A 15533-nucleotide genomic window follows, 5' to 3' on the forward strand; every position below is an offset into this window, starting at 1 on the left:
GTGCAGAGCCAGAAGAGCAAAAACTGCAGAAATATATGCAAAAACAAAAAGAAACAACAACAAAAAAAAGTTCAGAAGTACAGGTAAGAATAAACTCAAAATGAACAGAAGTTCAGATGAGAATGAACACTCACTCACCTGCTTGGGTTCAGTGTTCAAATGAGCTTTTAAGGCAAGAATGAGCCCACAAAAGCATTACTTAAAATGTTAACTGATTGCCATGCTAATTGGGTTATGCTTGCCATTTGAAGAGTACATTTTTAAACTGGTGGTGGCGCTGTAGAATAGGTCCTAGAGACCCCCAAATTGGTCAGATTACTATTTATCACTACAAGTGAAATTTACCAAAATGTCTTGGTATGCTGAAGCATTAAGAGTTACTTACTGTTGTTCCCAATTGCTTCCACTTTTTTATAATACCACTTACATATTGTGGAATATTTAGTAGGTGCTTGATTTTATACACATGTGGCCATGGAAGAGATTGGAACACCTGAATTCAATGTTTTGGGTGAGTGTCCTCTGAATAATCTTAACAAAAATATAATATGTTACCTTGACTGTATTCATCCCAAGCATGTTTTAGTGACACCATCATATGCAGTCAGACTGAAAAACTTATAATCTTATAAAACTTATATGTCAAATATATCAAAATAATCAAAAATAAGTTAAGTCATGTTAAAAGTTTAAAGATGGTTTAAATGTCACCTTCAAATAACTAAAAACAAGAAGGAAGAAATATGTTAGTTTTAATATTAATCAATCCCTGATACATAAAAGTGGCTGAAGTTGAAGAAACACCAATACATTCAGGAGTCATTTCTGATAAAACGGACTCTCCTTGTTCACCAGATGGAGCCTAGAAATCTGGCCCTGGTGTTTGGCCCCACACTGGTGCGGACCTCAGAAGACAACATGACCTACATGGTCACTCACATGCCAGACCGCTACAAGATTACAGAGACTCTTATTTTGCATGTATGTTCTATTTAGAATTCCTGTTTTCCTATGCTGTATCCTAAAAGAAAAAAAAGCAATCAACTTTTGCAATCATTCAATCAATGCAATCTTTTTTGCTTTTTTTTTCTAAGAGATGAATCAGATTTTTATTTTTATTTTAATTATGCAGCAAATGCTGCTGATGGAGCTGAACTTGTATTGAACCTGTAACAGTCCCTCAATGTTAACAGAGTTAACATAAAAAGATATCCTGTCATTAAGTAATTTTTATTTGTTGCAGCATATGTGGTTCTTCAGTGATGAGCAGGATATGGATGATAAGGTACAGACTGTCTTTTTAAAACTATTTTAAATATTTATTACGTTTAATAATCGATTTCACCTTTGAGATTACCCCCAAGCATGAGTCTTTGGTCTGTCTCTTCATAAATTGAATGGGTAAGAATTATGGTTTCAGGGCAAACAAAAAATAGTTACTTTATTGCAGTTCAGTGGTCAATAATTCTATATTAGCTTCAAAACTCAAATATCAGCCAACATCCATCTGTTGTTTCTTCTGCAGATACCAGAGGACCAGCAAAACATACAGCCTGTTCCAAATATCGACCACCTCCTGTCTAACATTGGTAGGACAGTGCTGCTCGGAGACTCCTCAGGTGAGATATTAAGTCAACTCTATTTATATAGCGCTTTTACAGTGATGATTGTTTCATATAAATATTTTAAATACTTTAAATATTTTTTATGACAATTTTTTCTATTTAAAACTGGACTCTTCTATAGATACTATACTATAATCTTCTATAGTGTACTAAGACACACTAAGACCAAAAATGAAAAGTTGCTTTTTTTTAGACCGTTATTACGGGTCCCGCATAGCGCCTGCATGCGCGGACAGCGTTTGAAGCCGAATTCATGCGTCCCGCAAATTGAGACCGTGTCACGCATAATCAATGCTTGTTCAAAAATATTTGGTCGATCTATATCCTCAAAGAAGCCCAGGCAGTCAAACTATGGAGTGAAAACAGTCTCAAAACCTTCCACAAATGTACGTGAGAGATCCACATTTGCGTGTACCAATCCACAAATGCACACGAGAGATCCACACACACAAAGCAATCCACAAATGCACGCGAGAGATCCACTCACACAAAGCAATCCACAAAATGCACGCGAGAGATCCACACACACAAAGCAATCCACAATCCACACGAGAGATCCACACACACAGCAATTATGCATTATTGTCTTTTTTCACAATCCACAAATGCTTTATCTGTACCTGTAATTTAATGCACAGTAAATCACAAGTCTTTTGCTTTGGCGTTCTTCTTAAAATGCCCCTGAATATGCGCTTTTGTACCTGTGGAATGTTTTGAGACTATCGTTCCGTGGCCTTGATTCACAAATGCACAGAAGTATCTGTCCCAAAGATGCGATATGGTGTTCTTCCTCCAGAGGGCGCTTACCGGCTTCAAACTGAATCTTCCAAAGGGCTAGATTCATTTTGTTTTCTGACTTGGCGAGACAACTGAAGTCTAAATATTTTTCACTAATTATCTTATACGTAAATACAAATACAAACCTTTTTTTATGCTTCAACATGAGATCAGAAAATATATAGCCTATTTAAAAAAAAACATTTGTATAACAGGAAACTTTTAAAGTCTTTAAAATAATTTCTGTAACTCTTGGTCATTACTAGGCCTCAGTACTGTCGCAAGTGTGAGACTGAACAGGGCAGGCAAGTGCAGAGGGAGCTTTGGGTGCTTGCCCTTTTTCAAAATAAATCAAAAGTGCCCCTCTCAGACAAATATCAATGCTAATATTTGTGGTCAATAAAACAAAATAAATTTGACATATAATAACATGACAATTCGTACAATAGTAACAAATGGCTCAAAAGTCCCCCCCCCCCCCCCCCCAAAAAAAAAACAAAACAAAAAAAAAACAAAAAAAATGCGACTGGGCTTGTTTTGGGCTAGTTTTGAGTTGCAATTGGGCGGGTTTTGTTGTGAAAACCTGGCAACCCTGTTTACTGGCTGATTTTCCACAGTCTGCTCAGAAACGGCTCGCAGGCTATATATGGTTCTTTCAGAGAGCGTTTCAAATTCTCTCATCGATAATCAAAGCAAATGTGTCAATTTAATCAAAAATCTCTAATATATAATTTTAAATATTACATTCATAAATGTCTGTTTGTTATGTAGGCTATAGCCTAATAATGTTACAGCAACCAATCATGATCTGGCAAAACAAGTTGAAACAAATCGGTTGAAAATTTTACAAGTCAAATTGCATCGCTGACAGGATGTTAACTGACAAACAAAAAAAGGCGCATTAATGGCAAAGTGTTACTTGTATTTATGTATATTGATACACCGTTTACTATTTGACGAAACTATCAAAGTTAATGAAGCCCAACTTAGTGCCACCGTCACCTACAGGCCTATTATGTGAAGTGTAGGCTGGTGAAATGGTGACATGAAAGGACTTTATTATATTACCATTTTTCATAAAAGCAAAACGAACGCATTTATTTTACATGTTATGTTTTGTAGCCTATACGGTATAGCCACTGTTCTGTTAGCGGACTCTTTGCAAAGTTAGAATAGGCATAACAAAAAATCTAATAGGCCAGGGTAGACTGAGTAGGCCTACAGTTGGTACACTTTTTGCTTTTTCAGTTACCACACCAAAACTGAGGTCTGAAAATAAGTGTTTTTTTCATATGACATTTCCTTTACTTGTCTACTAAAATATTAATAATTATTAACATCTATAAGTATGTAATATTTGCCACAGTTAGCTCATAAACATAATTAGCTTTTTCGTTCCAACTGTACCCATGTTGCAGTTGGAACAGTAGCCTACCCAGTAGCAGTAGCCTACACAGCAAATTACTGAGGGATAAAAACCTGGTGTTGGGCATCTAGTGATAAAATCTGGTGTTAATTTACAAATATTATATGCTTTATCACTTGTTTAGTGTTAAAGCACAGTGTTTCCTTTGGGTGTTAAAGCACAGTGTTTCCTTTGTGTGTTAACAATCAACATCTGCGCATGTGCAGAGCATTTTAAATTTCCCAGCTCATCCTTCGGTCTCTCCATCTTTATGGATTTCCCTGCACACACAACGGTTACAAGGACAAGGTATAGTATAGTATTATTATCTTATCAACTTGTGATTTATTAATGAGCTTGTATAATGAGTAACGTAGCCGATGTGGATGACTTAACTCTTAGCGTTTTTTTTTTTTACCTCAGTTTAAACTTAGCGCGCTTTTGATCCGCCATTCAGTTTAACATAACTGAATAACCCCCACTAACACACTAAATTCGTTAATGGAGGACGAGATTTACGTAAGTGACTTAATTTCGTTGTATTAATTTTGTAATAATGTAGCAGCATTAACATTATGTGTCATTTTTTAACTCACTGGACTTGGATAGTTATTTCTTCTCATTTGGCATAACGTTAAGTATCTTTAGGGCTTCCAACCTTTATAAGACCGTTTATATCTTTCACCCCGTAACTACGAGTTAATTCTGGTGTTTTGAAATGTCATTCAAATGAGAAAGCAGACGTTAATCGAATGAATTAATTGCTCTTAATTTTTTTTTTCTTGTGTGACGCCGGGGCTCGATACCTGGCCGAGCACCCACGGATAGCACGGTCTATCATTGTCGGCGCTGCGCATACTGATCGGCCTGCAACATTTTGCGAGTGAAATGCTCTGTGTGTTCTAGCAATCTTCTCGTTGTACTTTGATAACATACGCCGACCATTCTGTACAGCGCTCCAAAATGTCGAAAACATCGTAGGACACGCTTTTCTTCATGAACTGCTTCAGTCATATAGAAACTCAAGATCGAGTACGAGTGTGCAATGTCGTGGAATGTATACGCCAAAACTCATTTTGGCGTGCATATGATACGCTGTTTTTTGCGTGCATATGATACGCACTTTATGGCGTATTATACATACGAACCCCCCACCCCACTACCCTAAACCTACCCAAGAGAGCGTGTCATATATACGCCATAAAGTGCGTATCATATGCACGCCGAAATGAGTTTTGGCGTATACATTCCACGACATTGCACACTCATACTATTTGACATTTTTCGTCTTATTTTGTATTTCACGAGTTCACACTTACAAATAATTCAGATAGAATAAATAGTATGCGTATTTGGCGTGCTGTCCGAGGAGAGGGCTCCGAGCTCGGTATTTGGCCCGAACCCAGAGTACTCCCCCCGTATCTCTGGTTAGGAAAGTTAACCAGGTGCGTGTGAGGTAGAAGGGGTGGTGGAGGGATGCTGCAAACTTTGTCAAGGAACATTGGTGAGTTGACTGGCTATTTATGTGATCCTCTACTTGAGCTGATTGGTAGACATGATGATTACTGATTGTTGACAGCTGGTTGGAATGACATCATGATTAGGTAGATCATTTGCACGTGCTTCTCCCGAACTTAGTTTTTTAAGAAACATCATTTCACGAGTTCACACTTACAAATAATTCAGATAGAATAAATAGTATGCGTATTTGGCGTGCTGTCCGAGGAGAGGGCTCCGAGCTCGGTATTTGGCCCGAACCCAGAGTACTCCCCCAAAAAATTGCTACTAGCATAGGACAGCAGCCAGTAAATGATGTTGATGCCCCCCAAAAGTTGCAGAGCATGAACTGGTGCTGTGCCGATCGAAGGGGGGTTAGTTACTGGATCGGGAGATCTTTGATCATTATTTTCTGAGGTTTTGGGGGTCGTGGTATCAGACGGGTGAAACTCGGTGGTAGTCAGCTGGGGGTGGTTGCTTGTAGGCGGGAGGAGATAGCAGTGCTGTGGCAGTGGAGACGAGCTGTTTCAGCATGCTTTCGAACGTATCCAATGGGCTGGCTGTACAGAGAATTAGGCTCCTGTAGGAGTTGAGAAGATGACACTGCTGTGGTGGTGGGACTAGTTTGGATGGAGGAACAGAACTCCTGCAGGAGTGAGGTTGGTGATACTGCTGGCAGTGGAGATGAGCCCTTTGAATCTGCTTTCCCAAACTATCCGAATACCCAGTTGTACAGAGAATTAGGCTCTCTGTAAGGGAACGGTGAGACTGCTGAGACAGTGGAACGGGTTTTGGAAGGGCGTATCAGAGCTCCTGCGGGAGCGGAATTGACTGTAACTGCTGCAGCAAAGATACGAGACGTTTCAACTTGCTTTCCAACTATCCAAACGAACCATTTGTATGGACGATTGGCTCCTGTGGGAAAGGAGATGGCGACATTGCTGTGGTATTGAAACGAGTTTCGGTGGAGTATCGGGCTTTGCGAGAGCGGAGTTGTCGATACTGCTGCAGCCGTGGGGACGAGCCATTTTAACTTGTTTTTTGAAACCCCCGGGTTGGAAGTAGAACCTCAACTCCTGCGGAAATATGGAGAGATCACTGCTGCGGCAGTGCGAGCAAGTTGAATGGAAAAACGGAACTCTTGCGGGAGCTGAGGCGGTATCACTGCTGTGGTAGTGGAGGCTTTGGGTGGAGGAACTGGCTTCTGTTGGAGCGGAGGAGATGACACTGTTTGCAGTAAAAGTCGGTTGGAGAAACTGGGCTTCTGCTGGAGCGAATGAGATAACACTGCTGCGGCAGTGAGAACCAGCTGGATGGAAAAGCTTAGCTTCTGTTTGAACGGAGGAGATACTGCTGCGGCAGTGAGAGCCAGCTGGATGGGGAATCCTGAGATTCTATTGGAGCGGAGGAGATAACACTGCTGCGGCAGTGACAGCCGGCTGGATGGAGAATACGGAGCTTCTGTTAGAGCGGAGGAGATAACACTGCTGCGGCAGTGACAGCCAGCTGGATGGAGAATACGGAGCTTTTGTTAGAGCGGAGGAGATAACGTTGCTGCGGCAGTGAGAACCAGCTGGATGGAAAGCTTAGCTTCTGTTAGAACTGAGGAGATACTGCTGCGGCCGTGAGAGCCAGCTGGATGGGGGAATACTGAGATTCTGTTGGAGTGGAGGAGATAACACTGCTGCGGCAGTGACAGCTGGCTGGATGGAGAATACGGAGCTTCTGTTAGAGCGGAGGGGATAACACTGCTGCGGCAGTGACAGCCAGCTGGATGGAGAGTCCTGAGCTTCTGTTAGAGCGGAGGAGATAACACTGCTGCGGCAGTGAGAGCCCGCTGGATGGGGAATACGGAGCTTCTATTGGAGCGGAGGAGATAACACTGCTGTGGCAGTGACAGCCAGCTGGATGGAGAATCCTGAGCTTCTGTTAGAGGGGAGGAGGTAACACTGCTGCGGCAGTGAGAGCCAGCTGGATGGAGAATCCTGAGTTTCTGTTTGAGCGGAGGAGATAACACTGCTGCGGCAGTGACAGCCAGCTGGATGGGGAATACTGAGCTTCTATTGGAGCGGAGGAGTTAACACTGCTGCGGCAGTGGGAGCCAGCTGGATGGAGAATCCTGAGCTTCTGTTTGAGCGGAGTTAACACTGCTGCAGCGGTGACAGCCAGCTGGATGGAGAATCCTGAACTTCTGTTAGAGCAGAGGAGATAGCGTTGCTGCGGCAGTGACAGCCAGCTGGATGGGGAATACTGAGCTTCTGTTAGAGCGGAGGAGATAACACTGCTGTGGCAGTGAGAGCCGGCTGGATGGAAAAACTGAGCTTCTGTTTGAGCGAAGGAGATAACACTGCCGCGGCAGTGGAAATTTGAGGTGGGTTCCTGCGGGAGTAACTGGAGAGATGCTGCTACGGCAGTGAATATTATTGATTCACTTAGTGAATTTGGTGATGTTGAAATGGGGCGGATGTGGTGGTCCTGTAGGATTGAGTGTATGGAAAAAAGCTGAAGCTGAAACAATTTTAGCTGATGAGGGTCTGTTGGGCTTCTTTGATGTGGGAGCGATTGGAGCGGATGTAGCTCTTGAAAGCCTCTGACAACCAGCGACCAAGTTTTTGGATCTGGTGCTGGGAGAGACCTTTTTGAGCAGCTGTGGTTGCTGCACCTATGCTGAATGAATGGCTAGAAAAGTTGTCTGCTGAGATGCCGGATAGAATCAGTATAGACTTGAGGTGTTTTTGGAACCAGAAACGTGTGACAGGGCGGTTAGCATCGTCTGTGAAGAGTGGTTCAGAGAAAAGTTTAGTCTGCGAACTTCTGAAATGAAGGTAGGCTAAAAGGGATTGATACGGCTGGATTGGTGATGGAAGGTTGAAAATGTAAATGGAATGCCCTTTTCTCATTTGGTCCGTCTTGCTTTGTTTGATGAAGTAAGAGATTGTTTCGTTATCTAGCACTGCTAGGTCTGAAATTGTAGGATGAAGCTTTGGGTTGAAGGTGGATGTGATGGTAATTTCTGAGCTTCTGAGAAAACCAAAGAAAGCCAATATGAACATTGCATCCAGAGTGCGGGCAGTATTGGTGTAGTGGTATCCTCGGCGGAGGGTGGAGATACATTTGGTAAGTATATCTAGAGTTATTGGTTGTCTGGCGTCTGGGTGGGTGGGTTGAGTCTTTTGGATGCCTTTGATGAGCATGGATGTTTGTGAATTGGATATTTCTGGAGAGGGCAGACCAAACGCAGGTTTGTGAAAGAATTGAATTCCGCTTAGATAACCCTTGATGGAGCTGACTTGGAGGTTCTTGGTGCTGTTGAGATAAGATATGAATAAAGTGATGGTAAGCGAAGAATAATCTGGAAAATTCAGCTTGTATATGGAGTGAAAAGACTTGAAACACTTCCATGCAGTTAGGTAGGATTGAAGGGTTCTGGGGGAAACAGCTTGAAGGATGGAATTGAGAGAAGCGTCAATGAGGGGTCTCAATGGGTGGTTTATGGGAATATTAGCTCTCAATACTTTGGTACTGGGGTTGGGAATGGGAATGGGTCCGCCTCTGGCGCCAACAGCCTGAATTTCTGTGAGGATCTGTGCTCTAATGTTGCTGGCGACAGGGGGCAGTTCCAAGGCTGTAGAATTCGGCGGGAAGGGCATCTGTGTTGCAGAAAACAGGGTGAATGGAGCACTAGTTTGGGAAAAAGTGTTAGGCGGATAGAAAACCAGGGGCCGAAAACCGCTTGCGGAGGCAACCTCTCGTTTCAGTCGGTCCCCGACAAAGAAGGAATGGGAAAAAGGGGAAAGAGGAAAGCTAAGGAGGACAAAAAGCTGCTGGCCCTGCACCGCTAGCGGAGGCAGCCTCGCGCTAGAGTTTGATGGTGGGGCTGCAGGCCAAGGGAAGGGGTTAGAAAAAGTGACAGGAAAAGGCTGTGATACAAAGCTTGAGCTGCTGGCGGAAGCGTACTTACGCTTAAAGGATTGCCTGGGGCAGAGGAAACTGGTATTGTAACCTGGGGTGCAATGCTGGAAAACACCCACGGTCTCTGGCTCGGCGGAGCAGAGAGATGAGTTGGGCTGGGTGGCGGCGACGATGGCAGCGGCGGCTGGAACTGGGGCGCGGCCCGGGCTAGCTGAGGGCCTGCTGCAGTGGCCTGGTGCTCGAGGAAGAACCAATTCTGTGGGAGAAGGGGTCTTTTGAGAGCGTGAGTTCGGATCCTTATGTTTCCTTGATCTGTTTGTAGTTTTGGAAGGTGGAGTGGATTTTGGAGATGGAGAAGCTGCTTGAAGTGACACGTACAGGTTGTATAATTTGGCTTTATTAATTCTTCTGGAAAAATTATCCTCGACACTGATTAGCACTTGTCTTAACCCTAGTACGGTCCATTTCTCTATTGCTGGAATCGTAGGTTGTACTGAGGAGTAGGAGGAAGCTGGAGATGGTGGATGTCTTGAAGGTGGAGGCGATGGCAAGCCTCTGCGTCTCGGTGTACGGGATGTGGCTCGGCTGGGCCGACGGCCACGCTGTGTTGCTGGAGATTCAGTCACGGTGTCTTGTTGGGTTGTGGTGCTCCTTGCAGTTGTGGAATGCTGTAGAGGATCTTCGTCAGATGGATAAATTTCATTCTCAACATTGCAATGGGTAGGACCAATTTTCTTCAGCTCCTGCGGAAGCATAAAGAACAACACTGTTTTGGCAGTGGAGAAACGGTTAGCCAGAGAAACCGAGCTCCTGTGGGAGCAGAGGGAACTGCACTGCTTGCAGCAGTGGAGAAACGGTTAGCCAGAAAAACTGAGCTCCTGTGGGAGCAGTGGAAAAAACGGTTAGCCAGATAAACTGAGCTCCTGTGGGAGCAGAGGGAACAGCACTGCTACAGCAGTGGAGAAGAGATTAGCCCGAAAAACTGAGCTCCTGTGGGAGCAGAAGGAAGCACACTGTTATGGACACTGGAGGAATTAGCCAGAGAAACTGAGCTCCTGTGGGAGCAAAAGGAAACACACTGTTATGGATACTGGCGAAATTAGCCAGAGAAACCGGGCTCCTGTGGGAGCAGAAGGAAGCACACTGTTATGGACACTGGAGGAATTAGCCAGAGAAACTGAGCTCCTGTGGGAGCAAAAGGAAACACACTGTTATGGATACTGGCGAAATTAGCCAGAGAAACTGGGCTCCTGTGGGAGCAGAAAGAACAGCACTGCTGTGGCACGGGAGAAAATAGCCGGAGAAACTGAGCTCCTGCGGGAGCAGAGATAACAGCGCTGCTGTGGCGCGGAGGAGAAAAAGATTAGCCAGAAAACTGAGCTCCTGTGGGAGCAGAGAGAATAGCACTGTTATGGCAGAGGAGAAATTAGCCAGAGAAACTGAGCTCCTATGGGAGAAGATGGAACATCACTGCTTCTGTGGTGGAGAAAAAGTTAGATGGAACAAAATGGAAAAGCATGTTTGTAAAACCATAATGGGACTCTTATTTTGAAAGAGACCCATTTGGGTCCAACTCTTATTAAATTTAGCATACAACATTACAATATAATCACAATAAAGAAAACAGTCCTGGTTCATAAGAACTTGGCGCCATACATTGATTGTAAATGCTCTGAAACTGTAATATTCTGAACGCAACACGGCGCCACATTCAAAAGTTTAATCACAATTAGGAAGATGTGATGTATGTTTCTGTCTCCAAAATATAAGATGGCTTAAATAATCATTATGCTGTATTGTCAACATTTAAGTTACTTAGCCTCACGATACATTCATTCGCTTTGCGAGCGAGTAAATTTATTGTTTATCACCACGGCAAATGCACTTTGTGTGTGACAAGTTTCTGTCTGTTGTACACAGAGGCAGCAAGATCACAACAAAGCTTGATGCGTGCCGGAACTATGTTATTTAAGATACATTTCTATTTCTTGGGACAGGAGCTGTTGTAGCTGTCCTGCTGCAAGTCTGTGCAGTGTGCACTCTTTACAGTGTCTGAGCGCTGCTCAAACAATTGACTCCTCATTGATTGAATTGTGGCAAAGACCACATTACACTTTGGAAAAAACAGGAATTCTTTTACCGTGATGTTGAGGAGCCATTGGTTTGAAAGAATGCTGATGAAAATCGGCCAAAAGGGGCTTTAGGTAGCTTAGGAATTTGTAAGGAAAGTTTTTTAGCATTGTAGCATAGCTTCAAGCAGCGTGTGGAGCCATGTTGACAGCGTGGGTAGAAAAAGTGACCTGCCAGAATGCTGCAAACTTTGTCAAGGAACATTGGTGAGTTGACTGGCTATTTATGTGATCCTCTACTTGAGCTGATTGGTAGACATGATGATTACTGATTGTTGACAGCTGGTTGGAATGACATCATGATTAGGTAGATCATTTGCACGTGCTTCTCCCGAACTTAGTTTTTTAAGAAACATCATTAGTTGAGCAGACATGCATTAGTGCCCTTCCATGCGCGATTTTTTCTGTACAACTTAGTTCTAGCCTTTTCTAGTTGTAGTATTGTAAATCTGTAACAGTAGTGCTTATGTTTTGAATATAACATTTTCTTGCTATGTGTTGGTATAAAGATAACCTGAAGTAAAACACAAAGTGACCTGATTATTTTGAGTCTTTTAGTTTGCTTTCTGCTTTGGAGGATTTTTGTTTCATGGAATATTGTTTATTATTGCAGAAAGAAACCACTTAAGGCCACAATCTATGTATGCCCTTGGCATTATTACTCTACAAACCTAAACGATCCTGAAAGGAAGACAGGCTATGTAAGTATCTCTGCTTGTTGATTGAAGATGTTTGAAACTTTATATCTTAGATTTTTTTAATGTGTTTGTTTTAACCAAATGTGTCTCTTTAACAGGAACGATACTATGTGTTTGGATCATTTTGAGGAGCGCTATCAACGCCAAGATCGTGGGATCGATGAATTGGGAAAGCAAGAACTGACAAAATGTAAAAATGCGTACATTGAATGCAATGTAAGTCTCTTTGGATAAAATCATCTGCCAAATGTAAATGTATTAATTTATAAAGGAATAGTATTTTTTATCAGAATGAATTACAAACCAGACAGTTTTTTAACATTAAGGTTGATTTAATATATACAATGTTGAATTTTTGTATTTTCAATTAAAACATTACTTGAGGAATGTTTCTTTGTTTAATCTTGTTTGAAACGCAGTAGAGATTTATCATGGTAAGATGTTATAGCATTGGAGTATAACAAGAAATTGTTTTATTCAATTGTATGTGTGACTACAATGGCTTTACTGTAGCGATTCCCGGCGAAAGCAAGAACTGACAAAAATGTTTTTTTTTTATTTATTAAAAATGGTATTGAATGCAGTGTAAGTCGCATTGGATAAAAGTGTCTGCCAAATACATAAATGTAATGGAATTGATATATTACAATTTCAATAAATATTCAAATAAATTTGTAGTCACTTGATTTTTTTGGGGGAAAAATAAAATAATATATATAAATTGTTTTAAATTTCATTCACAGTGCCATTTTAGTATTTAAGTATTTACATTAAATAAACATTAAATACACTGGGTGTGTGAGATTAATCACCATAAAGTGTTAAATGTACACTTATGAGTAATACATTTCTCAACACCTTGAGTGACTAAAAAGAAACACTAACACAGTGTTTGTATAACGAACACTTTCGTCAGTGTTGTTTTAACACTAGCAAAGACGGACCTGTATGTTCACCCGGAAAGTGATAATTTTAACACCCGTGGTGATAAATCTCCCAACATGTTTTTTGCTGTGTACCAGTATTTAATTTGATTATTTATCAATAATAAATAGCCATTTGCCATTGGCAGAATATTTTGCTTATTTTAAGCAAAAACTATAGAAAAAAAAAAATTAAATCCCAAAACAAGACTGATGTTTACTAGTCTAGTAAATACTTCTTACTTTATTTTTCTATTAAATGTTTTTGATGTTTGGACTTGAAATAAGACAAAAATACTATAAGAAAAGCATTTCATCGTGCAACTAAATTGCATGTGCCGCAATAGGATTCTAGTGTGGGGTACAAAACACTAACTCAACTGTACCCCGCTGACCACCTCGCACATTTCTCCATATTTTACGACTGCCTTGCATGGCACACAGTCATGCAATATGCCATTTTTCAGAGCACAGATTAAGGTTTACGAAAATGTAAGTTAACTTTAACAGTCATGTATGAGAAGCTATTCAATGTGGAAGAGCTGCGGTTAAATGAAAAATTGACCATAGAAAAAAAACTTTCACCGATATCTTTGGACTGGAGAAGCGCACAGACTTCAAATTTTCAACGATTGAAGAGGACACTAATACGCATGTGCGAGGCAAATATCACAGATCCGACATGTTGTGCACGCAAGTTATTTGAGGTCTCAATCAGGGACAGATTGGCAATCTGTGCGTTCTGGAAAAGTCCAGAGCAGCCGTCCAACCGAGGGCCGTTGCCCGGCCGTCGGCCAAAAAAAAAAAAAAGTCTAATAACTGTAACAATAGTCAATGATAATAAAATAATGACCTCGATCATTTTTCCGGCCGCGATAATTTCCATTTGCATGCTTGTTTGTTTTCCATGTTTCTCTCGCTGACAGAGAGTGCGCCTCATCCGTTTGGCGAGATGTTTAATATGAAAGTAAATTGATGCCATATAGAATTGCAAGCGTAGGGTAAGATTTGTGAAAGTGTAGCCTACATAAGATTGCAAGCGTAAATTAAATTTGCATGCGCAAGATAAGTTTTGCAAAGGTGTAAATTGCCTTTCAAGTGTAAGAAAAAAAATTGCAGCATTTTACTGTTATTCATAAGTGTAATTCATGTATTATGAAACTGCAGCTTCATGTTAACACAAAATAAATATGATCTGTAGCTACTGTATTCTTCTGACTTCTATTTTTCTGCGCTTACTCTTTTGACATGTTTCTTTCACCAAAATAGGGCCTAAAGCATTGCACGACTGTGAACATCGATTTGCAAGCGAAAACAACAGTCAGGAACTGCGAAATAGATTGACCGTGTAAAACCAACCTTTGTGTAAAAAAATTAACTGCTGCAAATGTCTAAATGACTTGTTGTGTGCATAGGGCAAAAAACAGGCTCCCGAAATAAACCGATTTGTACAGTTCCGTCTTTCTTTTAGCTGCGCTTACAGTTTTGGCACGATTCTGTCACTAGCTGCGTTTCCATTACAAATTTGCGAAAAACTTTTGCGATATTTCTTAAATGTCGATAAAAACCTCTTGCGAAATGACAGCATTTCCATAGCTGCAGGAATGCAACTAAAAAGTAATATTATTTTTCTCTCATCATTCCAAAATGATGGCACTTGGTATATCCCATCCACCGCACTAGCCATTATTTTTATTGGAAGGAGACGTGTCCAATAAGCCCCTTAGGTTACTTAAGCGGCACGGATATGAGGTGTGTGTGTGTGTGTGTGTGTGTGTGTGTGTGTGTGTGTGTGTGTGTGTGTGTGTGTGTGTGTGTGTGTGTGTGTGTGTGTGTGTGTGTGTCAGATCTGCTTCAAGGTCTTCATGATAATGTGGCATTTCTGTGTTTAGAACCCAGTATTCCTGTAATTCTATTGTCGTTTATGAGTTTAATAAAGGACTCTGTCTCATCTTCTCTCCAAACAAACCACGTCATCTGTAAAGAATGATCAACTTTTACGCACCAGGTTGACGAGAGGAGCGAAATGTTTGAATTTTCATGGTAACTCAAATGTTTTTTTATTTTTACCACTTTCATTATTTTGGCTAGACATTTCGTTTGTGGGACATATGAACTGAATTTAGAAATGCTTTGGAAAATGTGCATTTAATAAACAATATATATATATATTTTTTCTAGAAAGTCTTTCTTAAAAAAATTATTTAGTTTTGTATAAATTGTATTTTTATTTTGATCGATGATTCATCAATGGATTGACATGCGTAACTGGCCTTGTTTCCTCTGCCTTTGAGTAAGGCTAAAACTATAGCTCTTTCTGTTTTAATAAATTTCTTGAATATATGTCTAAATTACAGTAGGCCTAGCTATATATTATTTGTGGCTGCACCGAGGTCCGTCATTACTAGGTTAAAGTTACGCCACTGTCCTTATTAGGAGAAAACATATGTCTTTTTAACTACATTAGCCTATATCTTGTTATTACACAATTGACTGGAAAATATAATATATAGTAGGGGTGTCAACAATAATCGATTCGGCGATGCATCGCGATGCGGGGCATGAAC

At 41.2% G+C, this 15533-nt stretch overlaps 1 protein-coding gene across 1 annotated transcript in view; it reads left to right on the forward strand.

The window, feature by feature from the left end:
- The window catches only part of arhgap23b (Rho GTPase activating protein 23b), a 266684-nt gene that overhangs the window by 221814 nt on the left and 29337 nt on the right, over positions 1–15533 (forward strand). The window contains 3 exon segments of the mRNA XM_067429696.1: positions 856–981; positions 1244–1285; positions 1526–1619. Of these exon segments, the coding sequence (XP_067285797.1) occupies positions 856–981; positions 1244–1285; positions 1526–1619 (262 nt within the window).

This window comes from Pseudorasbora parva, chromosome 21 (assembly GCF_024679245.1).
Source record: "Pseudorasbora parva isolate DD20220531a chromosome 21, ASM2467924v1, whole genome shotgun sequence".
NCBI classification, from domain to species: Eukaryota; Metazoa; Chordata; class Actinopteri; order Cypriniformes; family Gobionidae; genus Pseudorasbora; species Pseudorasbora parva.